The sequence below is a fragment of the Arachis hypogaea genome, chromosome 10 (assembly GCF_003086295.3).
Source record: "Arachis hypogaea cultivar Tifrunner chromosome 10, arahy.Tifrunner.gnm2.J5K5, whole genome shotgun sequence".
In the NCBI taxonomy this organism is placed as follows: Eukaryota; Viridiplantae; Streptophyta; class Magnoliopsida; order Fabales; family Fabaceae; genus Arachis; species Arachis hypogaea.
In genome coordinates this window covers 112,792,077-112,814,714 of record NC_092045.1, presented here as the reverse complement: position 1 = coordinate 112,814,714, position 22,638 = coordinate 112,792,077, and the positions used below count along the sequence as shown (strand labels likewise).

At 29.5% G+C, this 22,638-nt stretch overlaps 1 protein-coding gene across 1 annotated transcript; it reads right to left on the bottom strand.

Moving 5' to 3' along the window:
* Positions 1-9,352: 9,352 nt before the first annotated feature.
* LOC112716689 (transmembrane ascorbate ferrireductase 2) lies at positions 9,353-12,179 on the bottom strand. The gene is made up of 4 exons (XM_025768658.3): positions 11,765-12,179; positions 11,298-11,346; positions 10,196-10,395; positions 9,353-9,783 (listed from the first exon to the last, which is right to left on the bottom strand). The coding sequence occupies exons 1-4, from the start codon at positions 11,909-11,911 to the stop codon at positions 9,481-9,483; spliced, it is 699 nt and encodes a 232-aa protein (XP_025624443.1). The 5' UTR covers positions 11,912-12,179; the 3' UTR covers positions 9,353-9,480.
* Between the last annotated feature and the right edge of the window lie 10,459 nt (positions 12,180-22,638).

The window sequence follows — 22,638 nt, the reverse complement described above, 5'->3', positions numbered from 1 at the left end:
TTTGACCAATTATGTCGTATAGAATAAAGTGTTGAATGACAAATAAAAGATGAATATGAATTTAAATTAAATACGACAGACATGAAAATGCTAAAATGAATGAGCAGTTACATAATGTATGAATAAAGATGGAAACTCAGGTGAAGTCGACTTCACGTGAAGTTGATACTGAGAATCATTAGATGATTTGACTTATTTGACTAAATTTTCATCCAACGACTCTCGGATATCAACTTCATGTAAAGTCGATTTCACCTGAGTTTTTACCATAAATAAAATAAAAAAAGAAAATATATAATAAAAAGAGTTTGAGTAGTATTTATTATTAAAAAATATAATAGAAACTTGTCTCAAATAATAAAATTGATAAAATATCTAGTTACGAGGATAGATGAAAAGAAAGATAAACATGAGGTGAAAATTAGAGAAAGATTCGATAAAACATAACTGTACATGAGATAATTAAAACTGTACTAAAGAGATTTATATTATAACCAATTTTATTGTAGACATAATAAATGATAAGATTCAATGATATTATTTGATCCATCTAGTCAATTTATCATATTTAGTGAAATAAGCTTTTGTTGTTGTTGTTTAATTTATCGTCATAAGAATATATTATTATCTACATATAAATTATATAAAAATGGTTGAAAATCTATGCGACCGACAAATAAATAGGTATACTTAATGTAGCTAGATCAAGACTTCATTTCTATCTTGGAATCTCATGATGAATTTATGATCTTGGAAGATCGAGTAGTATATGTTATTGACAAACACTTTTCTGTGATATATATATGATGAATGGAAATTGTAATCATCCAATAGAAGCTAAGATTTTAGTGTTAAATCTCTTTCAGGCTAAGCTGTGATGGTTTGTTGATAAAGAAAGTTTAACAGAAAAGAAAAGGAATAATACTTGAATTTAGAGAAACAACGAAAGAGAGACATTGTGAAATAAATATCTCAGCCAAGAACATGAATAACGACATAGCTAGGTTCTTTTCAACTCTGCGTGCCTTTGAAAAAAAAAAAGAGAGAAATCCAACTCAAAGTGCTTAGAAGATTTGCTATGCATAACTAGGAGGCTTGTACTTTGTTTGTTTATGATTGAAATTTATAGCTGGAAAGGAAATCATACACCAATGTGACATTACAATAAATCCGTCCAATTACAATTTTTCTTCAAAAAAAAAATAAATTATGGGTATCAATTGGAATAGAAAAGGAAAATTTAGGGTTGGATTTTTATTTTCAATATTTTTTATTTTTTAAAAAAATATATGGAAAAAAAGTATTTTCTCTTTTTTTTTTACTAAATTTTAAAATAAAAATATTAAAAATAAAAAACCCAAATAAATGGTACCCTTATTTTTCAAATTGATTTTTTTTTATTTGAGCAATTAGTTCGATAATAATTTATTTATTTTAGCTATAACGATGACAGATAATTAAAGATAATTTAACATATTTAACTAAATTATTTAATATATATTTATTTATTTTATTTTTTGGTTTCCCACGATATCTTTCAACCCGGCAAGTCAAGCTGAGCTCCATTTAAAGGTTTACCGCTGGCCAATGGGTTGCTGCATACACAAGGCGGGATTTAAACCCCCGATACTTGCTTAAGCGGACTAGTGAGCTAACCACTAGACCAACCCAACTTGGTTAATATATATTTATATTTTAATTATTGTTACAGATCCAAATTTTGGCTCTAACGGCCCAATAAGAACTCGGCTTCAAAACCCGAATCCTTCTTTTTGAAAGATAAGATAATATGACCAAACCTATATATTTCTAGGTACGTTTTATATATATATATATACTTTTAAAATGTAGAAATTTTACTTCTAAGATCCATTTTGACTTGAACGTTAAAGTGCTTTTGCAGATCATCCTCCACTATTCACCGGACTTGAAATCGTAAAACTTATCAATTCGAAGAACTGTAAATTTCGATATTTCAGATAACTTACGAACAATAATTATATTTATTTTTTTGAAAAGTCACAGTTTTATATATAAGAAAAGAAGGAAGATATTTTTAATAAATATCCAACGTGTTTTAGAGATATATATAGGTGGTCCTCAACCTTTCTTTTTCTTTTTTCTATTTTTTTTTCCGTGAAAAATTTAGTTAGTCACCGACAATTAATCTACTAACATATAACAATATACATAACTACTGTAGACTCCATGAATGTTTACTTGAATAGTTGCAAATTGTCTACTGAAAAAAAAAATTCTCAAAACAACATTAATAGGACGAATTCGAGTTCATGTCCTTGTGAAACCAATTGTGCCACTCCTCATTATTTTGAAATGCCAATTTTGTCAACAAAAGGTATACTTTGAATGTAAAGGTTGGTTAAACGAACACATGCATTGTTCTTCTATCGAGTTTATTACATAGAAGAGATATAGTTACAATCGAACAACAAAATCTTAAGAAAGCAAGATAAGGTGCATTTAAATTTAAATTTAAATTTTAATCTATTAAATATAATATTTTAATAATCAAAACATTACATATGGGATCTTTTTGTATACACTTTATGTTCACATTATTAATAAACTATTTTATAGAAAATAAAAGTAAATATCCTTATAAAAAATAAATGAAACTTAAATAGATTAAAATGTAACTATTCATCGTCTAGAAAAATAAATATGCCAAAGTTATTAAATAACTAAAAGTAAATACAATAAAAGTACTTTTATAAATTACACATATATATTCCCTCTCCTCTCTATAATAAATATATATTTTCTACTTTAAAAAATTAATAATAATAAAATAAATCATTCTAACATAATTCAATACAATTAAATATAATCTAACGCAACTCATAATATATTTATTATAAAAAATAATAATTTAAGATAAAATAACATAAAAATATATTTTAACATAATAAAAATATAATTTTTGGAAAACTGAAAAAGATAATGAAAGACTTAAAAAACAACAAAAATTATTACAGGAAAGAAAGGAGCAAAATAGAGGTCGAAGACTAGCGAAAAGTGGAAATTCAAGTGCAGTCAATTTCACGTGAAGTTGATAATTGAAAACGGTTAAATAATTTGATCGATTTGACTAAATTTTCATATAACAGCTCTTAGCTATCAATTTTACGTAAAATCGATTACATATGAGTTTTCACTTTAGTGAAAGTCTAAAAAAAAGAGATATTTAAATTGGAGGTAAAAATTAAGATATTAACCCTAAATTTTAATTGAGTTAAATTTCAAAGTAATCCTTAAACTTGTAATTTAAATCTTGACTCTTGAATTCGTTCTTAAACTTAAAATTATTTTAAATTTATCCCTTATTATCTTTGAGATATTTTTCGACGACGAATTAATGACGTAATTGGATGGAGACCAAACTGAACTTATAAACGTGGTTGTTTCCGTCTTCATTTATTCAGAAGGGCTCCATTTCATACCAAAATAGGAGTGTCCCAGTCCAGTCCATTGACATGCTGCTGGTGATTTATATTGGCGTCCATAACCACCTCTTTAAGTGAGAAGATCAATGTCACTGAATGATGATGAGTGTCTGGGGCCAAGGCATATGCAAGTAGGACCCACAGATATAAAACTGATCATGTGCACAGCCAAGCTATACTCACTGCCCAGGAGACAGTTTGGTACTTTGAGCATAGAGGAGGGTCAAGTCTCTGTGACTTGTTTCCCTTTCACATGCTTCCTTCTTATTTAATTCTATCTTTGTGTGACAAGTAGTGGGGAGCCTCGGTCTTTTCATTCAATGTCTATCAGCTACTTTCTTCTCTTTCCTTTTTCAGTAAACATTATTGACTTTCTATATCTTACTCTATATATATATATATATATATAAACTAATAATAATAAAATTTACTCTCTCAATAAAATTAGAATAATTAAGATTTAAAATAATTTCTGAAATTTGACTCACAGATTGATTTGGCTTTTAAATTTTTAATTGACCCAATTTATACTCTGAAATTTTGAACCGTGATTCAAATCGACCCTTCTATTAATTTTTGTCACCGAAAGAATGACGTAATAATTTTAATTGATACCTGACATCTCCTTCACCACCAGCATTCAGTCGAACCACCACTCTCATACCACCACCATCCCTCTTTTTTTTTTTTTCTTTCATTCACCCTCATCACCCTCTTTCTCACAACCCTTTCTTCCTTCATCGTAAACCCACCACCGAGCCATCATCCTCAATCGTCTCTATCCTTCTGCGCCGTCCAAGTACATCCCCACACTCCAATCTCTCTCACGTTCAATCTCTCACAAATTACTACTGCGCATCCTCAAATACTACCACACCATCAAAGCTAACCTTAGCAGCTCGACTCACCTCCGTTTCTCGCCAATGCACGATCATTACTGTAGTCGCACATTTCGCTGGATCCTCTACATCATTATTCCTGGAAGAGGAACAATAAAGCAAATAAGAACCAAAAATTAGAAACTATGAACAATTAAATCAAACCATCAATACCAATCAATAAAAATTAAAGTGAATAGAGGACAAAGTACCACTGTGTTGAATGATGAGGGCGGTGAGGCGGAGGGTTGAGAGAGGGAGACGACGATGCAATTACTGACAGAAAGGGAGACAGCAACGCGATGAGTGTAATGTCCTACATCGGTTGGAGAGAGGAATGAAGCATGTCTTATAAGGGTGTGGATACCTCTTCCTAACATGACGCATTTTGACGAGTGAGTGTGGGGGGCTTCCGCTATCATCCTTATCGTCAAAGACAAAACCGTGAGGCCTTGTGTGCCAAAGCGGACAATATCATGCTAGCGGGTGGTCTGGGCTGTTACAGATGGTATCAGAGTCAGAGCCCGGATTGATGTGCCAGCGAGGGCGCTGGGCTCCCTTAGGTGGGTAGATTGTAAGGTCCCACATCGGTTGGGGAGGGGAACAAAGCATGCCTTATAAGGGTGTGGATACCTCTCCCTAACATGACGTGTTTCGATGAGTGAGAGTGTGGGGTTTCGGCTATTATCATCTTTATCCTCAAAGGCAAAAGGGGAGGGTTAGGTTTCGGTCATTAGGGTTGGGTTTGGGAGGAAAATGAATTTTGAATTTGAAAGGTGAGGTAGGTGGAATTTTTGGGGAAGAGGTATGGAGGTGATTGGTGAATGTTGTTTTGGTTAGAGTGTTATAGAGATGTGTGAGGGGGAGAGAGAGAGGTGGGGTAGGTGGAGATCATGTGGAGTCCACAGATCTTGAGGTGTCAAGAATTTATCATCCCTGCTCCAATTAGGCGTGTAAACGCCCTTAGTGTGCAATCCTGGCGTTTAACGCCAGACTGCTGATTGTTTCTGGTGTTTAACGCCAGCTTGTTGCTTCTTTCTGGCGTTAAACGTCATCGGTTGGGGAGGGGAACGAAGCATGCCTTATAAGGGTGTGGATACCTCTCCTTAACATGACGTGTTTCGATGAGTGAGAGTGTGGGGGATTTCGGCTATTATCATCTTTATCCTCAAAGACAAAACCGTGAGGCCTTGTGTGCCAAAGCAGACAATATTGTGCTAGCGGATGGTTTGGACTGTTACAATAATAAGTTTAGAGATGAATACAACGTTACGTCTTAAAAGGTTTCAGGGTACAAATTGGGTCAATTGAAGATTAAATTTTAGGGTCATTTTAAGTATTAACTCTAAGAACTTAAGATTTGTCAATTTTTACATTGTTAAATATAGTAAATAATCCACATAGTTACAAATATTTTATATGTAAATATTTTTAATATACTAAAAATAAAAGTAATATCTATAAGAATAGTAACTAAGACAAATAATGTTATAAACTCATAATAAAAAATTTAGGATTAATTTGAGTAATTAATTTATTAGTTTGTTTAAATAAATATCAGAAATTTAAATCTCATATTGTGTATACAATAAAGTTTACAAATATTATGAAAAACAAATAATAAAGGAAATAGATAGGCAAATATATATATATATATATATATATATATATATATATATATATATATATATATATATTTGCCGAGCACCAATAATAGCTCACCCTTAGTATCTCTTATGCTAATTTTTAATGCACATATATATATACAGGAAGATGCTACTTGTAATTGAGGTGAATAGTTTTTTTCCTATCAATTATTCTATAAATAATGTGGAGCATATATGTGAGCAACTAAATGGTCCTATGAAAGAAATTTGAAATGAAAGTTGTGACATATATATCCATTAAAAAAAATGAACCTTTTTCTAAATCAGTAGTTTTAGTATGCAATATATTTTAATTTTGATGCGAGTGTAAATTTTACATAATTATTTAATTAGATTGATGCATTTAAATAAATTTTAAAATAATAAATTTTAAAATTAATTATTTTTATTAATATAACAATATACTATGTGTGTAAACCTTTTTTAATGTATGAAATTAAATTCTTTTAAATATTTTTCTTATATTTAGGAAAAAATTGTAAGTGATGATCAAGGCTCTTATATTGTATGGAATAATCAATCAAACTAGAGCATGAAAAGGCACCATTCTAGTTACATATGTATGATGAAATTGTTTTGTATATTTAAATTGATGGACAAGGCCATTTAATTTGAAGAGAGAGCTATGTTGCAACGAATTGAATGAGTGGTTTCTGGTCCAGCTTTTGTGAAAGCTGAAGAAACACGAAAGAGAACATAAGGGCATGCATCAAAATCTATATATGGAAGTTTCTTCATCAAACTTATCATATGGACCCCCTAGCCTCATGATCACTCTCTCCTGCTGCAGCTGCAAACATTATAATAAAGATGTTAATTGATGATACTACTTTCAAGTGATTTGGCTCATGTGATGTTTCAAGTACATACGTGTGGGGAATACTTGTTTGGATGTTTTTATGTTGGTTTGTACACACTATTTCAATGCAAATGAAAGCCTAGACAATAATTACTATTCACATGAACAATTAATTTGCCATCTACACGTGATGCAATACAAATGCGTTTAATTTTAATATATTTATAGTCTAAACTATTTTATACAGTTATTTAATTACGTCTGTTACTTTAGATAGTTATTCACACGTTAATTGTTAAAAATAGTTATTTTTACTCGTATAATAATATATAATTGAATTCACATGTAAATTAAATGTGCATGTTAAATTTGTTCAGTAAGACTTATTTTATATATGTGTTTGTTTTAGGTGGTCACACTAGTTGTTGAATTGGAATTGATATGACCATTTAGACTAAGATGTAATTGTGGATTGTAATTTGGGTTATCTCTCAAAAAACTGTGTATTATAGTTTTTTTTTTGTTTTTTACGATATTTTTCAGTCCGAAAAGTTAAGGACTTATTCGTCGCGGATTGGAGTTTTATTTAAGAGTTTTATTTAAGAGTTTGTCGCTGGCTAATTAATCAAAGGTTTTGGGGGTGGCTTTTTTTTGTTATGTGAACAATTGCCGATTTGAAAATCTAAAGAAAAATCAACCTAATTTAAGAGAGATTCTTAGATTCAAATATTTTCTATCATAGACACATTTTATCAAATAGGTAGAGTGTCATCTTCAATTATCACACACTTAACAATCAATAATACATTCCTTTCATATAATTAGGTCACTCAATTCATATATTTACATTAGTGGACATAAATATATACAACATGCATGGGTTAGAAAGATAAAGAGAGAGAGAAAAAAAAAACCACCATGATGTATATTAACTTAAAGAACATGAATCTCAAAATAAATCCTTAAACTACGTCCAAAATTCTCAACCTTCCATATCCATAATTAAAATATAGTGCTTCATAAAACATTAAAACATAAAGTGGCTAAGAAGCACTCCATAAACATTACTTCTTCTTGCCGATTCGTTCCTTTTCCCTTGTAGCCACTCGTTATTTTATGATATATATGATAGAATAAAATTCTTTTTCAGTTTTTGTCCTTTTTTAATTTAGACAATCACATCTTAATAATTAAAAAATGATAATCCGCCTCTTATCTATTCTTTCTTTTCATTAAACGCATAAGTCTTTTTATGAAAATTTTCAGTAAGAGATGACAAAAAATGCTTACATGTGACGTAATTTGTATGACCTGTCAGTCCTACGTGAATAATAATATTTGATTGGGACTATCTAGATCTTATATAATTAAATAGTTATCTGTAATATTGTTTTGATAATTGTATAGACGATAAACAATTCTAATAAAATGATTATCATCCATGTAGTACCGGTGAATATCAAATCATATAAGTTAACGTTATACGTAAATATTTTCGGTCATTTTTTTTATGAAAATTTTTATTTTTCAATTGCTAAGATACGGGTTGGCTAAATTAAAAAAGGACAAAGGCCGAAAAAAGGTATATGATATACTGAAAATAAGGATCCATCTATGTTTATTTAAAATGGTTAGTGGTTTAAATATCTTAAATATAAATGGACAGTGTAGTTTTTACGGTCAAAGAATGACAAACCTAGAAATGAGAATCTAAGAGACGCACATTCATACATAGTTAAATTTAAAAATTCAATGTTAATCCACTCTAAACTTAAAATATTTTCCTAATTACTAAGATGTCACCAAAGAAAATTACAAAGATATAAAAACATAATTGTACTTCAAAATTTTGAAGATATTAATTGTATATATGTCATACTTCATGCAATAGTCGGGAAGAGCGAAATTGTTAGGTGCTCTAGCAAATTATAGTTTTGCTCATTTTCTATCATTAATTGAAACATTACGTTACTAAACCCACATATTCATTAAAATATCTTTTAAAAAATCTTAAAGAAAGAAAAATGTAATCTATTTATAAAAAATGATCCGATGAAAATGTGATCCGAAAGTGGATACATATCTATTTAGTATTTACTTTCAAATTATTTACTTATTCTCATCTTATGATAATTAACTTTGAGCAATGATAGGGATTAGAGAATCTTAATTCATGTTTTTCCTTTTTGTCTTAATACTTAAATAAATAAAATTTAAATATATGCTATTTTTTGAAAAACCAAAAGGAAAATAGAAAATTTTTATTTAAAAATTATACAAATAAATAAAAAGATGAATTAAGACTTTTATTCATTTTTCATTCACTTTATAACTTTAATCATAAGAAATCAATATTTTTACTTCCATTTTAATAATACCAAATTCATTCTTGTTTTCTTTCATCATATTTTTACATGAACATGTTAAAAATAAAGACATGCTATCAAAATAAGAGTAACAATATCAAACTTTGTCTGATTTGGGTGATTCCTATGCACAAAGCATCCATACACTCATTTGTCCAAGGTAAAATAGCTAGGTAAATTGAACAGAAAATAAAGCCTGTATACATGTTTAAAGAGTTTGTTCATACATCCATGTAATGTTGTATTAGAGAGAATACACATGTTCATGTTTCTTTTTTTTTTTTCAATCATATACACTCAGTATAGTTATTCATTTCCTCTTGTGGTTTCTGATTTACCACCAGATGGAGCAACGATTCCAAGAATAACAAAGCCGCCTAAAATGACAATCAAGATGCCTAAAGTATTGACCAGTAGTGCTTCGCTGGAATAGCGCGATATAACATTGTTCGTCTGAAGGAATGTCGCCTTTTCCAAAATACCAGTAGCAGCAGTAGCTATAGCCAAACCATAGATATAGATGCCAAAGAACACATGCCATGGCAAAAGCGCAGCTCTGCTATTCCTTGAACCTCCCGGGTACCAAAATGTCACAAATCCGGCAGCCCACTGATAAACAAATATAGCAAGAAGTCAAATATCTGAATCTGTGTTCTGACGTAGAACAAAATATCTGGGTCTTGTGAGAAGTTAAAATTCAAGAAATAACCTCGTCTCTAACAGGGATAAACAAGACAATTAAACTTCAGAGTTCACCTAACCCCTGGAGCTGAGTTTAGGTAAACTTGAATCGTAAAGCTTTAATTCATAGACATGTAAAATTATGCTGGTAAAGTCATACACTTGATTTTGAGAACCTAAACTTGTAATCTTGTAGAATTTTTATGAGTTCAGTTAACTGAGTTTGAGAATAGCCGGTGAGTACATTACCCTCACAAAATCCCACCAAGTGAGAGTCTCGTGCATTGGATTCTCCTAATTGATCAAGTTATATAACAAGTCACTACCATAATAAAGATACCTGGATGGAGAATAGGAAAAGGCATGCAAGGCCCAACCAGGAATGCAGGCTGTAGAAATTGTCAATGCCCTTGTCAATGTGAAACTTCCAAGCAGCCCAGACACCAATTAAACTCAAAATTAGAGACAGAAACTGCAATGTGAGATGCACTGTTTTTCTGAAGCTTTTTGTTCCAGATAATGTCTTGTATGCAAGCATCCCTGCAAAATGCAATAATAAACATAAAATAAAATAAAAAGTTCAAATTAGGAACAAACATATAGAACTCACAATTCACAACAAGTAAGGAAATGCTTGGAATTTAAACCAACAAGTTCATTCGGCATGGTTATTGCCCATTGTGAGGCCTCTGAAACATTTGTTCTAGTCTTGCCTCTGCCATTTCCATGAAACAGAATATTCTACGAAACAAAGTGCAGTTCTCAGGTCTACAAGCATATGACGGGGGATGACTCATAAGATACGAAAATGTTTAATCCAAGTTGTAAATGTCAAATTACTATGACAATGATTAAAATCAATCCGTATTGATATTTTTCATTCATTTTTTACAAGTTAAAAACTAGGCACTGAAGTAGTATTTCTTAAAGGACAGGATTCATAAATGAATACAAAACATGTAAAGTGTTAATTGAGCATCATGTTTGTTCCAGAGCAATTTCGTACAAACATGACACTTGTTTGTTAAAATGAGAAAGGCTAAAAGAACCAAAAGTTCATCAACTTCAAATGTCAAAACCAAGGGCAACTGACATCAAACAATGAAAATATCATGGATCAACAATTATGACCACCAAGTCAAATGCCAAATGGGTATTGAACAATGCTCGCGAATCAATAATTCTTAAATATTAGCACCAAACGTCAAAGGCCAACGTGATCATTTATTGCATTACACAAATAAAGGAAACAAGCAATTAGATTACTCGAACCAGTTAATCTAAACCTGCAAATTTCATTTATCTTTCCATTAATTGAGATTACTGCAAATAATTATCGTGATATGATCCTACAAAGTTTTGAAAAGACGTTAATTATGCACAAACTAAACAATTAAGCATATATGTCCTATCTCAGAGAATAGAAAAGAAAATCCAGTTACCTTCACCATTGATCAGAACAAGCCCAATCACCATCAACACTGGATGGACCTGCAGAACACAAAAGAAAAGCGAGTTTAATAAAAGTATAAAACCATACATAATAGCAATTCTCACATAATGCTGAAAATGCATAACAAGCTTACATCAAAGAAAATGGAGCTAAATTAATAATAAGTAATAAAATGGTCCAAAAACGAAGGATAATTGCATAATCACATAGCAAAAGTTTTCCATGACAGTCAAAATTAAGGTTACATTACCCTTCTCGATTCCTGAAATTTTCAGCAACTCTTTCAAAAGCAGTAAATAAGGCTCAGAAGATATTTTCACCAAACAGCAAAGAAAACAAGAAAATATAGACATTAATGAGAAAAGTCAATACATTGGAAGATTCTGGAATCTAGAATCGAACACAGAGAGGGAGAGAGAGAGAGAGAGAGAGAGAGAGAGAGAGAGAGAGAGTTACATTGAAGATGAGATCTTTGTTGTCAGAGATGAGAGCGAGGCCTCCTCTGAAATGAAGCGTCCAAATGAGAAGAAGAACGGTGACGGCGACGCCAAACGCTCTCACAGTCGTGAAGATCGGGAACCTCACCACCGGTGGAGCCGCCATTTCTAGAGAGAGAGAGAGAGAGAGAGAGAGAGAGAGAGAGGGTTTTGGAAAATTTTCGTCTGGTTTTTGAGGTTTGAAGAAAGAAGAAAGGAGGGAGTGTTGAATCAGTGAATCTTGATGAAGCAAAGCAACGCATATACATATTATTTTACTTTTACAAAATGTTAATTAAATTTAGTTGGAGGGTCAGATGCAATTATTTTTAGGATGGTTAGATAATTGGGACAAATTTAAATAATTATTTTAAAAATACACGTAAAAGATAGGCAAATTTTTTGAAAAGACTTTGTGGCCATTCACATGTGTATATTTAATGTCTTATTGACTTTTTTTTTTTAATTAAAAATGAGATTCGAATTCTTCATCTCTAAGTGAATATAAATAAACTATCTTATTTGAATTATAATTTATTATTAATTTGTATTGTTGTATTGTTTATTATTTATATAATAAGCATAAAAAATAAAAAATTTAATTAATATGTATTTTGATGATACGTGTTAAAGCTACTATTCATATAAATTTTTATATTTTTATTTTAATAAATACATAATAAATATATTAAAAATTTAAATAATTTTTTTAATTTATAATTTTAACATATGTTATTAAAACACATCAAATCCTAAATTAAATTTTATCAACAACTCTTCAATGATTAAAAAAATTAATTTTGTGATTCTATGCATAGATTATACTTCTTCACGAGGAATGGCTTACAGATCCAAGTCGCTTCCCATAGCAGATGTGCTTTGCTTTCCAATCCAAAAAAATGTATATTATTCTATACTCGCATTGGATTCTTACTATTACAAGTTTAATCACCCGTGACATGCACGTGATAAGATTGAAATTATAATTTTAAGTTGTTATGTTAAATTTCATTTTAATTATAATAATTTAATTAATAAAAAAATAACTTATATGCGTTGTTTTTCTTTTCTTAATATAGTGTTAATTGTATTAACTATAAAATAGTTATTTAATCTATTTTTTTATAAATCAGACATATATACTCAATATGACCATAAATAATCTAGTAATACTTAAATCTACCAACAAAGTTTTATATGTTGGTATATTGTGAAGTAAGAAAATATCAAAATCAGTTCAAAATGAAGAACAAATTAATAGAGAATCCTAATGCAGAAAATTTTGTAATAAACAATAAATAATTTAAACTTACTGAATAACAATTCAATGCTATCCTTTGATACCTGCAAAATATATACATGAAACAACATTGTATCAATATTTGTATATAAAATTATATGATTAACGTAATTATAAAATTGTTTGTCAAGAGAATAAAATTATACGAATTTTTATGATAATTTTAATATTCTCAAACTATTAATGTACAATAAGAATTCATCTATTAGTTCCTAGAATTTCTAAATTTTTTTAAGTGATAGTAATAAATTTTAATAAATAAATAGATTTAGTAGGACATTTTGTTATTACCTTTTTATTATAGGCTTTCAAAAATTTCTCTATGTACCACATTCATCGTGTAGTAATTTCCAAGTGTATTAACCCGTGTCATGCACGTGATAAGATTAAAATTATAATTTTAAATTATTTTGTTAAGATTAATTTAAATTATAATAATTTGATTAATAAAAATATAACATGTTATGTATTATTTATTTTTTCTTAAGCTAGTGTTAAATATATTAACTCTAAATAGTTATTAATTGGTTTTAGTAATCTACTTTCTTCAATAAATCAAACATATATACTCAATGTGACCATAAATAACTTAATAATACTTAGACCCACCAACAAATTTTTATATGTTATTTTACTGTCAAATAAGAACATATCAAAATTAGCTCAAAATAAATAATAAATTATTAGAGAATTCTAATGCACAAAATTCTCTAATAAACAATGAATAATTTAAATCTACTAAAAAATAACTTAATACTTTTCTTTGATGCCTGCAAATCATATACCTAAAATAATATTATATCAATGTTAGTATATAGTTTTACAATCATCGACCGTAATTACTATACATGAATCCTTCTTAAAAGTTATTCTATACATGTGTGCAGTCGGAAGATAAATTACTGGACTTTATTTTATTTTTCTAAATTATTATAATTATGCATTATTCATTAAATGCTAATTGTAATATTGTAATATAATCATAATAAAGATATTTTTCTAAAATAAATTTAGAAGAGAGAATAGTACTTTCATTTTGGAGAAAAAATGAATTCATGAGGAATTGACACTTCACTTTTATTAGTTGATAATGTATTAAATATTGATTTTATATAATTATAATAAAAATATTTCTCTAAATTAGTATAATCATGCATTATTCGTTAAATGTTAATTGTAATATAATTATAATAAATATATTTTTTAAAATAAATTTAAAAAAGAAAATAGTGGTTTCATTTTAGAGAAAAAATGAATTCATGAGAAATTAACACCTCACTTTTATTAGTTGGAGAAAAAATCCAATTTTAGTATATTTTGTCATTATTATACATTTTTCTCTAATCATATATACACTGTTTTCTTTTCTTTGTTTCAGCATTTTGAACCTGGGTTTAACTTCTCGTAGTTCTCACTTCTCAGTCATTCTATTAGATGTAGTTGATAACTATTGAAATTCTTTGATTAATATAAGAGAAAAATATATTATTATATGATAGAATTAATATGAGTATATTTTATTATTAAATAAACAAAGTTAATATAAAATAAAATTATACATAAAAAACAAAGAAAATAAAATTAAAATAGCAAAAGTGATAAAAAGATTATTTTTATAATTTTATTTTGTCATTTTTATGTATAGAAGATTAGAAAATAGTAAATTTTTAACTAAATTAATTTATATTTATTGTATTCAATTTAAATAAGTAATAAATTATCTTATTTTAATTTATTCCTTAAATTTATATATCATAAAAATTAAATCAAATAATTAATATACATAATTTTAAATTGTGTGATACTTAAATATCTATTCAAATTAATTAGTTGATATAATTAATTCATCATAATAAATTAACTTTAATGAGTTAAATAAAATAATACAGAAGCATGCTACGTTGATTCTATCATTAAAGGTAAAAATTCGATTTTTATATGATGATAGGATAGATAATATAATAGACAGCGAAAAAGAGAAAGAAAAACATTTTAGATCTTAAGTTGTTTCATTTGAATGTTGCAATGTGGGTATCATATTATTTTACTTATTCTACCCTATGGACTCTTTTGTAACTTTATTTCAGTATCAATAGAATTTTACAACTTTTGAGTACTAAATTAAAATTCAAAATGAAACTAAAAAAAAGTAAAGAGTATAAAATTATTGATTGAAAAACACTCTAAATAATAAAAAGCCAAATTAACTTTAATATTAAATTTATTAATACGATTTTAATTTTATATAATAGTTAGAAAATATATTAGTAAAAGCAAATGGAAGAATAGCTTTAATTAGTATTTGATAAAATATTCATTTAGAATAATTAAAAAATATAAAATTATGATATTATTAAAAATAATACATTTTTATGTTAAAAAATTATATTTAAATAAAATATTTATAAAATATAAAATTTAGAGTAACATAGCTTTATAAACATTAATCATTAATCAATTATGAACTAACATAAAATTATAATATAATTTATTTATGAAAAAATAATCAATAATTAATATTAATAAATATAAAAATCATCCAAACACTTTAATTAAAAAGTATGAATGGTTAATTATTATTCATTATTAATAATATTTTGTTCATAAAAAACTGAAAATATAATTATTCAGATTTAGATTTTAGAAAAATAAACGTATAAGTAACAAATGATCTATTTTATCATGTATATTATAAATTAATGAATTAAACTAACTGATATAATGTATTATAATTAATTAATTGGTATAAATTATAATAAATTATATGATATTTAAAAAGAAAATAAAATGAATAAAAAAATAAAAAATAGAAGAATAGAAGACTACAATAAAATAAATTGAATGTAAATTTTTTTTCTTTCTACAAATTTTATATCACATATGCTTCAATAATAATAAATAAAAATACATCAACTTAATATCTAAGAAAAAATGATGAGATAAAATCATAACACAATTCTAAAATAAAAGCTTAAATTAAACCATAATATCATTGCACAACACAAATTAAAAATAATTTTATTAATTTGTATTGTTGTATTGTTTATTATTTATATAATAAGCATAAAAAATAAAAAATTTAATTAATATGTATTTTGATGATACGTGTTAAAGCTACTATTCATATAAATTTTTATATTTTTATTTTAATAAATACATAATAAATATATTAAAAATTTAAATAATTTTTTTAATTTATAATTTTAACATATGTTATTAAAACACATCAAATCCTAAATTAAATTTTATCAACAACTCTTCAATGATTAAAAAAATTAATTTTGTGATTCTATGCATAGATTATACTTCTTCACGAGGAATGGCTTACAGATCCAAGTCGCTTCCCATAGCAGATGTGCTTTGCTTTCCAATCCAAAAAAATGTATATTATTCTATACTCGCATTGGATTCTTACTATTATTTTGAATTGAAATTGTTTTATTTTTATTTTGTCTTTTTTTTTTAAAGATAGTAGGTTATATTTTATTAATTATTAAAAAATAAAATATAAAGATATCCAAAAGTAGGACAGCATAATAAAAGGTGGAGATTTTCTAAAAATACTACACTGTATTCATCCAACGGTGCATGGTCGAAAAATGAAGAAAAATCTTAAAGAAGAAAGAATGATAAATCAAATTGAATGCAACTAAAAGCTTGCCTCATGGAGATGACAACTTAAACTGGGAGTTCTTTGGATTTCACAGAGCAACTTGACAGAGCTTGCTAGAATGGCAGACGGCATAGAAGTAGAACCTTCAAAAATCAACTGGTTGCGAGCTTTCCAACAATTCCAGCAAATGATAGCATTCTTCAACGGGTTAAGTATCTCTGTTGATGCAGTCCACCATGTCCAAAAGTCGTTAGAACTCTGAGGGAAGACAGTCACTGTTAGAATTTGGTTGAATTAGTCCCACATTGCTTAGGATAGCAAATGGAGTGGGTGGCATAGGCTATAAATATGAGGCTAAGTTCTCCATTTGTTTTTGCACCAGTCGGAAACACTTTAAACTTGTATCTGATTTTTCTTTTCCTTTATACTCTTTGATTAGAGAGTGTTGTGAGGTGTAGTTAGATATTTGCTTTGAGAGAGTGTGGGTGTACTGGGGTGCCGGTGTTAGAGAGAAAGAAGTCTATGTGTTGTAACAATTTTCACATAGTGATATTATCTGGTTGTCATTTGACAATGACCGTGGTTTTTTCTCCGGTAATTGGAGTTTCCACGTTAAATTCTTATGTTGTGATTGTGTTTATTTTATTTCTCTGCCAAAGGTGTTTTCTCAAGGGGGAATGGTGTATTATTCCCAACAAGTGGTATCAGAGCTTCGGTTCGGTGGGTTGCAGCCTAGTCTAACCTTCCACATCAGAAAAGAATTTTGTCCTGTGGCTTGAGGTTGATCTTTGGTTGCTGTTGTTGTTGCTGGAAGGCAGTGTGACACTGTGAGAGTGCAGTTTGGAAAGGTTCTGGCTAAAGAAAGACTTGGTATTTAAGTGTGTCCATTGTGACCCACCTCTCTTTCCTGGGGACCCTTCCTAGTGCACGGTCTACAGTTGAGTTATATTATTCCAGTATACGGTTGCAACAATGTCAGGATATTCAAGTGCTGTGAAGCTTGAAATAGGAAAATTTGATGGAAGAATCAATTTTGGCTTGTGGCAAATACAAGTCAAGGATGTGTTGATACAATCAGGTTTTCACAAGGCGTTGAAGACAAGAAGTATCATCATGGTATTACCGCACTGCCATGGATAAGGATAAGCTGTGGCAATCGGGTCCACAATTGCACATGGGCATTGGTTGGCGTTGAGATGCAAGGTGTGTGGCGGAGTTAGGTCGATGGCTGAAGAACTTCCAGGAAAAGCCAATTTGGAAGTTGCACCATGAATTTTCAGCAAGGTTTCGATCTGTACCAAGACGAAATGCTTTGAGTGGTCTAATTCCAAGTGAGTATACTTTCATGGTGGAGTATGATAGTTCTCTGAACTATGATTGTCGGTATAGACAATGGCAGCAAAGAATTGTCGGTGTTGACAATGGAAGCTGAAAATGTGTGACTATTTCAATCAAGGTGGAGATTGTTAGGATTTGGTTGAATTAGTCACACATTGCTTAGGATAGCAAATGGAGTGGGTGGCCTAGGCTATAAATATGAGGCTAAGTTCTCCATTTGTTTTTGTACCAGTCGGAAACACTTTAAACTTGTATCTGATTTTTCTTTTCCTCTATACTCTTTGATTAGAGAGTGTTGTGAGGTGTAGTTAGATATTTGCTTTGCCGGTGTTAGAGAGAAAGAAGTCTATGTGTTGTAACAATTTTCACATAGTGATATTCTCTGGTTGTCATTTGACAACGGCCGTGGTTTTTTCTCCGGTAATTGGAGTTTTCACGTTAAATTCTTGTGTTGTGATTGTGTCTATTTTATTTCTCTGTCAAATGTGTTTTCTCAAGGGGGAATGGTGTATTATTCTCAACAGTCACAAAGATAACTGTGAGACCATACGTCTTTAATTCTACAGCAATCGATCAAACAATAAGTGACTGTTTCCGTTGCTTTATGAAAGCAGGGGCATATTGGTGATATAGATGGGATGCGATGATGAATCTGAACAAGCACCGAAAGTTGACCATGGTGAGCTTTCCAGATAAATAGCTTTAGATCAATCCACGGCTTTTTAACCGACAAAATCTTATTTGCAACGTCTTGAGAAATAAAGATTTTGATTCCAATTCCTATTTTCAGTAATTAGATCTTTAACTCTTAGAACCAATTCAAAAATAACCTGTCTATTTGGCATGTAAGAAATCATTAAAGGATACGGAGGAAGCAACCAAAAATCCTCAACTCAATTAAGACATTTTTCAACAATCTTTCGAAATATGCTCCTCCATCCTCAAGAAGGTAAGACTCCAGTCTTTCAACCTTTTTTTTTTATTTTGTTATAAATGCATAATTGCATATTTGCATACCTCCTCATTCTTTAATGATAATCCCTTCATCCCATGGCAAGAAGCAAAGTATATTAATATAAACCTAAATTAAACCTTCAACAATTGTTTTAATATAAAGAAAGAATATGATTTATTTTACATCATAGAAATAAGATTGTAAAATCCCTAAGACTGAGTTAGTAATAAGGGGACTCAGGTGGTTTTCATGAGGTAATGAATTAAAACCCTCATAACCACAAATATTTACAAAAGAATTATAATGTAACCAGCTCTGATTTAAGCAGAAAACACTATACTACTATGCCAGCTTTAGCTTATCTTAACCTCTTATTCCATTCTTTTTTCTATAGAAGCTCTTTGACAAAATTTTCTTCACTTCCTCATTAACTTTACAAATTAACTAAAAATCTGAAAGACTATGTATTAACTTTACAAATTAATTAGAAATCTGAAAGACCTTATATCAGACCTCTGATGCTTTCCACAACTGCAGCTCTCCGCCGAGATTCGAATTGCATAGCTATCCATTCTGCATGCTTCTTCAGATCCCTGCAAGATTGAGATGAACATCATGAAGTAAATATTTAATGCAATAAAGTATGGAAGCTAGATTCTAGGTTGTGAAGGGAAAAAAAGGAAAAAAAAATAGTGTAACACACGTGCAACGCGGGACGAGACATGGCGAATCTCTACAATTCCTTGAGTGCATAGTTATCGCCAGCCATGCCTTCTTACAGATTTGGCAGCCCCCAGCAACTCGAACAGTGCACTTACTGGCATGATAGAACAACATCTTGATTTGAAGACAGTTTGGGTAAGAGCAGGGTTGAGTTTTACTCGAGCGACATCGAGAAGCATGTTGTAAAATTTTCATCAGTTTCTGAATCTGCTTGAACAATTACATGACAAGTCAGCAAGTGTGCAGATTAAGAATATATAACTGAAGAAAATCAACTAGTAGTAATAAATAACTGTGTAGGTGTGAGCAATGAGATAGTTTCATACCATTACTGAGTTCTCCATCAATTCTAGATTCCTTGACTGAGAAAGTGTTATTGAAGAGGTTCGACTCAACTTATGTGGATGGCAATTAGCACTTCTCTTCTTATAGCATGCTGTGCAGGTAGTGAATTCTGGGCAAATATCACATTTCCAGCTGTGTTGGAATACATTGTGTTTAGAGCAAATGCTACATATTTCGGCAATAGATGGAAGAGTAGGAGCCCTTAGATGGTAGAGGATCATCATGGAGGAATACTTGGCACGGCGGAGTGTGTCAAACTGAAGCTGATTCTTCTGGCAGAAGATCAGAAAGTTAGGCCTATTCTCAAATAACTTATTATCAAGGATGGTGTCGTTCTCCTTGGTATCCAAAGTGGCATCATCCATGAGAACCTGAAATGAGAACAAATAGGAATATTTTTATTTTTTTGCATTAAATCATTAAAAACAACAAAAATCGTATGAACTTTGCAGCGGTGTGGCATTGAAACATTGATACATGTTAAATGAGGATCGGTCCTTTTATGTCTTATTCATACAATCAAAGCTTACTTTTTCATTCTAAATTCTGCATATAAATAGGATATTATTGTGATAAGTGTAAAGTGAATGATGATTGACCATGTATGATTTGAATGACTTAACTTTCTTATAGTAAAGTGTCATATTACCAAGGAAATTATATTTAAAGAAAGAAAAAAGATGACTCTTATACATGTATAAATAAGAGGTTAAGCCTCCGTTGATGACACACTACAATTAATAAAAATTCTTTTTTTTTATTTATGTTGTCTATATACAAAATTCTCTCTCTTTCTTTTTTCATACCTTAATATATATATATATATATATATATATATATATATATATATATATATATATATATATTCATCTCTTTTATATTGAGATAGTAATTGTGGTTAATATTGTTATCTAATTATATTTCTTTACTTTATGTTTGTTACCTCTTCCTTATTTATTAATTTCACAACATGTTATCAACACAAAGCTCTAACGAAATTTTAGAAAGACTCCAGGTAATAAATTTTCATTATGTCAAAGCTCTTTCTTCTTGAATATAATGCTTTTGATATATTTGGAAACAATTATTTATCAAGGATACTTAGATGCTAAAATCCATCTTGATTCAATGGATCTTAGAGATACCATTGAAACTGAAATAATACATCCGAGAAGGATAAAGCCAAAGCCATAATTTTCCTTCGTCGTCATCTTGACATATGATTGAAAAAATGAATATCCCACATTAAAAGATCTTGCAGATCTGTGGAAAGACCTTGAAAAAAGGTACAATCATCAAAAGACGGTGATACTTTCTTAAGCTCGATATGTTAGAGAAAATTTTCTCGACTTTCCATGTCTCGAAGGTGCTCTTGCAGCAGTATCGAGAAAAAGAATTTAAAAAATATTCTGAGTTAATTTCTTACTTTCTTGTTGTTGAACGCAACAATTAGTTACTTTTGAGAAATCATGAAGCGCGCCCAGCTGGTGCCGCCCTATTTTCTGAAGTAAATGCGGTAAATCATTACCCCAAAAGAGGTAAATGGCAAAGTTTTGGTAACGAGAAAAATTATGGAAGGAAAAGAAATTATGTTCATAAAGGATCTCACCAGAAGTGGGATAAAGAAAGAAACAATGAGCAAAGTATATCAATTGAGGATAAATGCTTCCATTGTGGGAGAAATGACCATTGGTCACGTACCTGTCGTACCCCAAGGCACCTAGTTGATCTTTATCAAGTATCCTTGAAAAATGATGACAAAAGAAAGGAAACAAATTTTGTTTCAAATGATGAAAATTCCACCACTCATTATGATGTATCTAATTTCTTTAAAGATTCTAAAGAAAATATTGGCTATTTGATCAATGATAAAATAGTTTGATATATGTATGTGTTTGTTAAGTATTCATGTGAATAATTTTACTGTACTTCTACTCATTTTATTATTATTATTATCATTTGTTTTTTAAGAAAAATGGTAAGGACATATTCTGAAGATATTTGCCTTGCGGATAATACAAGTTCGCACACTATTCTTAAAAGTACTATATATTTTACCCATCTTGTGCCAAAAGAAGAATATGTTAATACTATTATTGACTCAGGCAATGTGATAGAAGGCTCCGGAAGAGCTATAATTTTGTTTCCCCGAGGAACAAAATTTATAATAAATAATGCACTATTATCTACCAAGTCTTTGAGAAACTTGTTGAGTTTCAAAGATATTCGTCGAAATGGATATCATATTGAAACAATGAATAAGGAAAATCATGAGTATTTATGTATCACAACTCATGATTTAAATAAAAGGTTATATTAGAAAAGTTACCATCACTTTCATCTGGGTTGTATTATACCAAGATTAGTGCAATTGAATCACATGCCATTGTAAACCAGAAGTTTACTAGTCCAAATGAATTCATAACTTGGCATGATAGATTGGGTCATCCGGAAATAACCATGATGAAAGAATTATTGAAAACTCTCATGGACATTTACTAAAGAACCAGAAGATTCTTAAAACTAGTGAATTTTGTTGTGCTGCATATTCTCAAAGAAAGTTAATTTTAAGGCCATCAC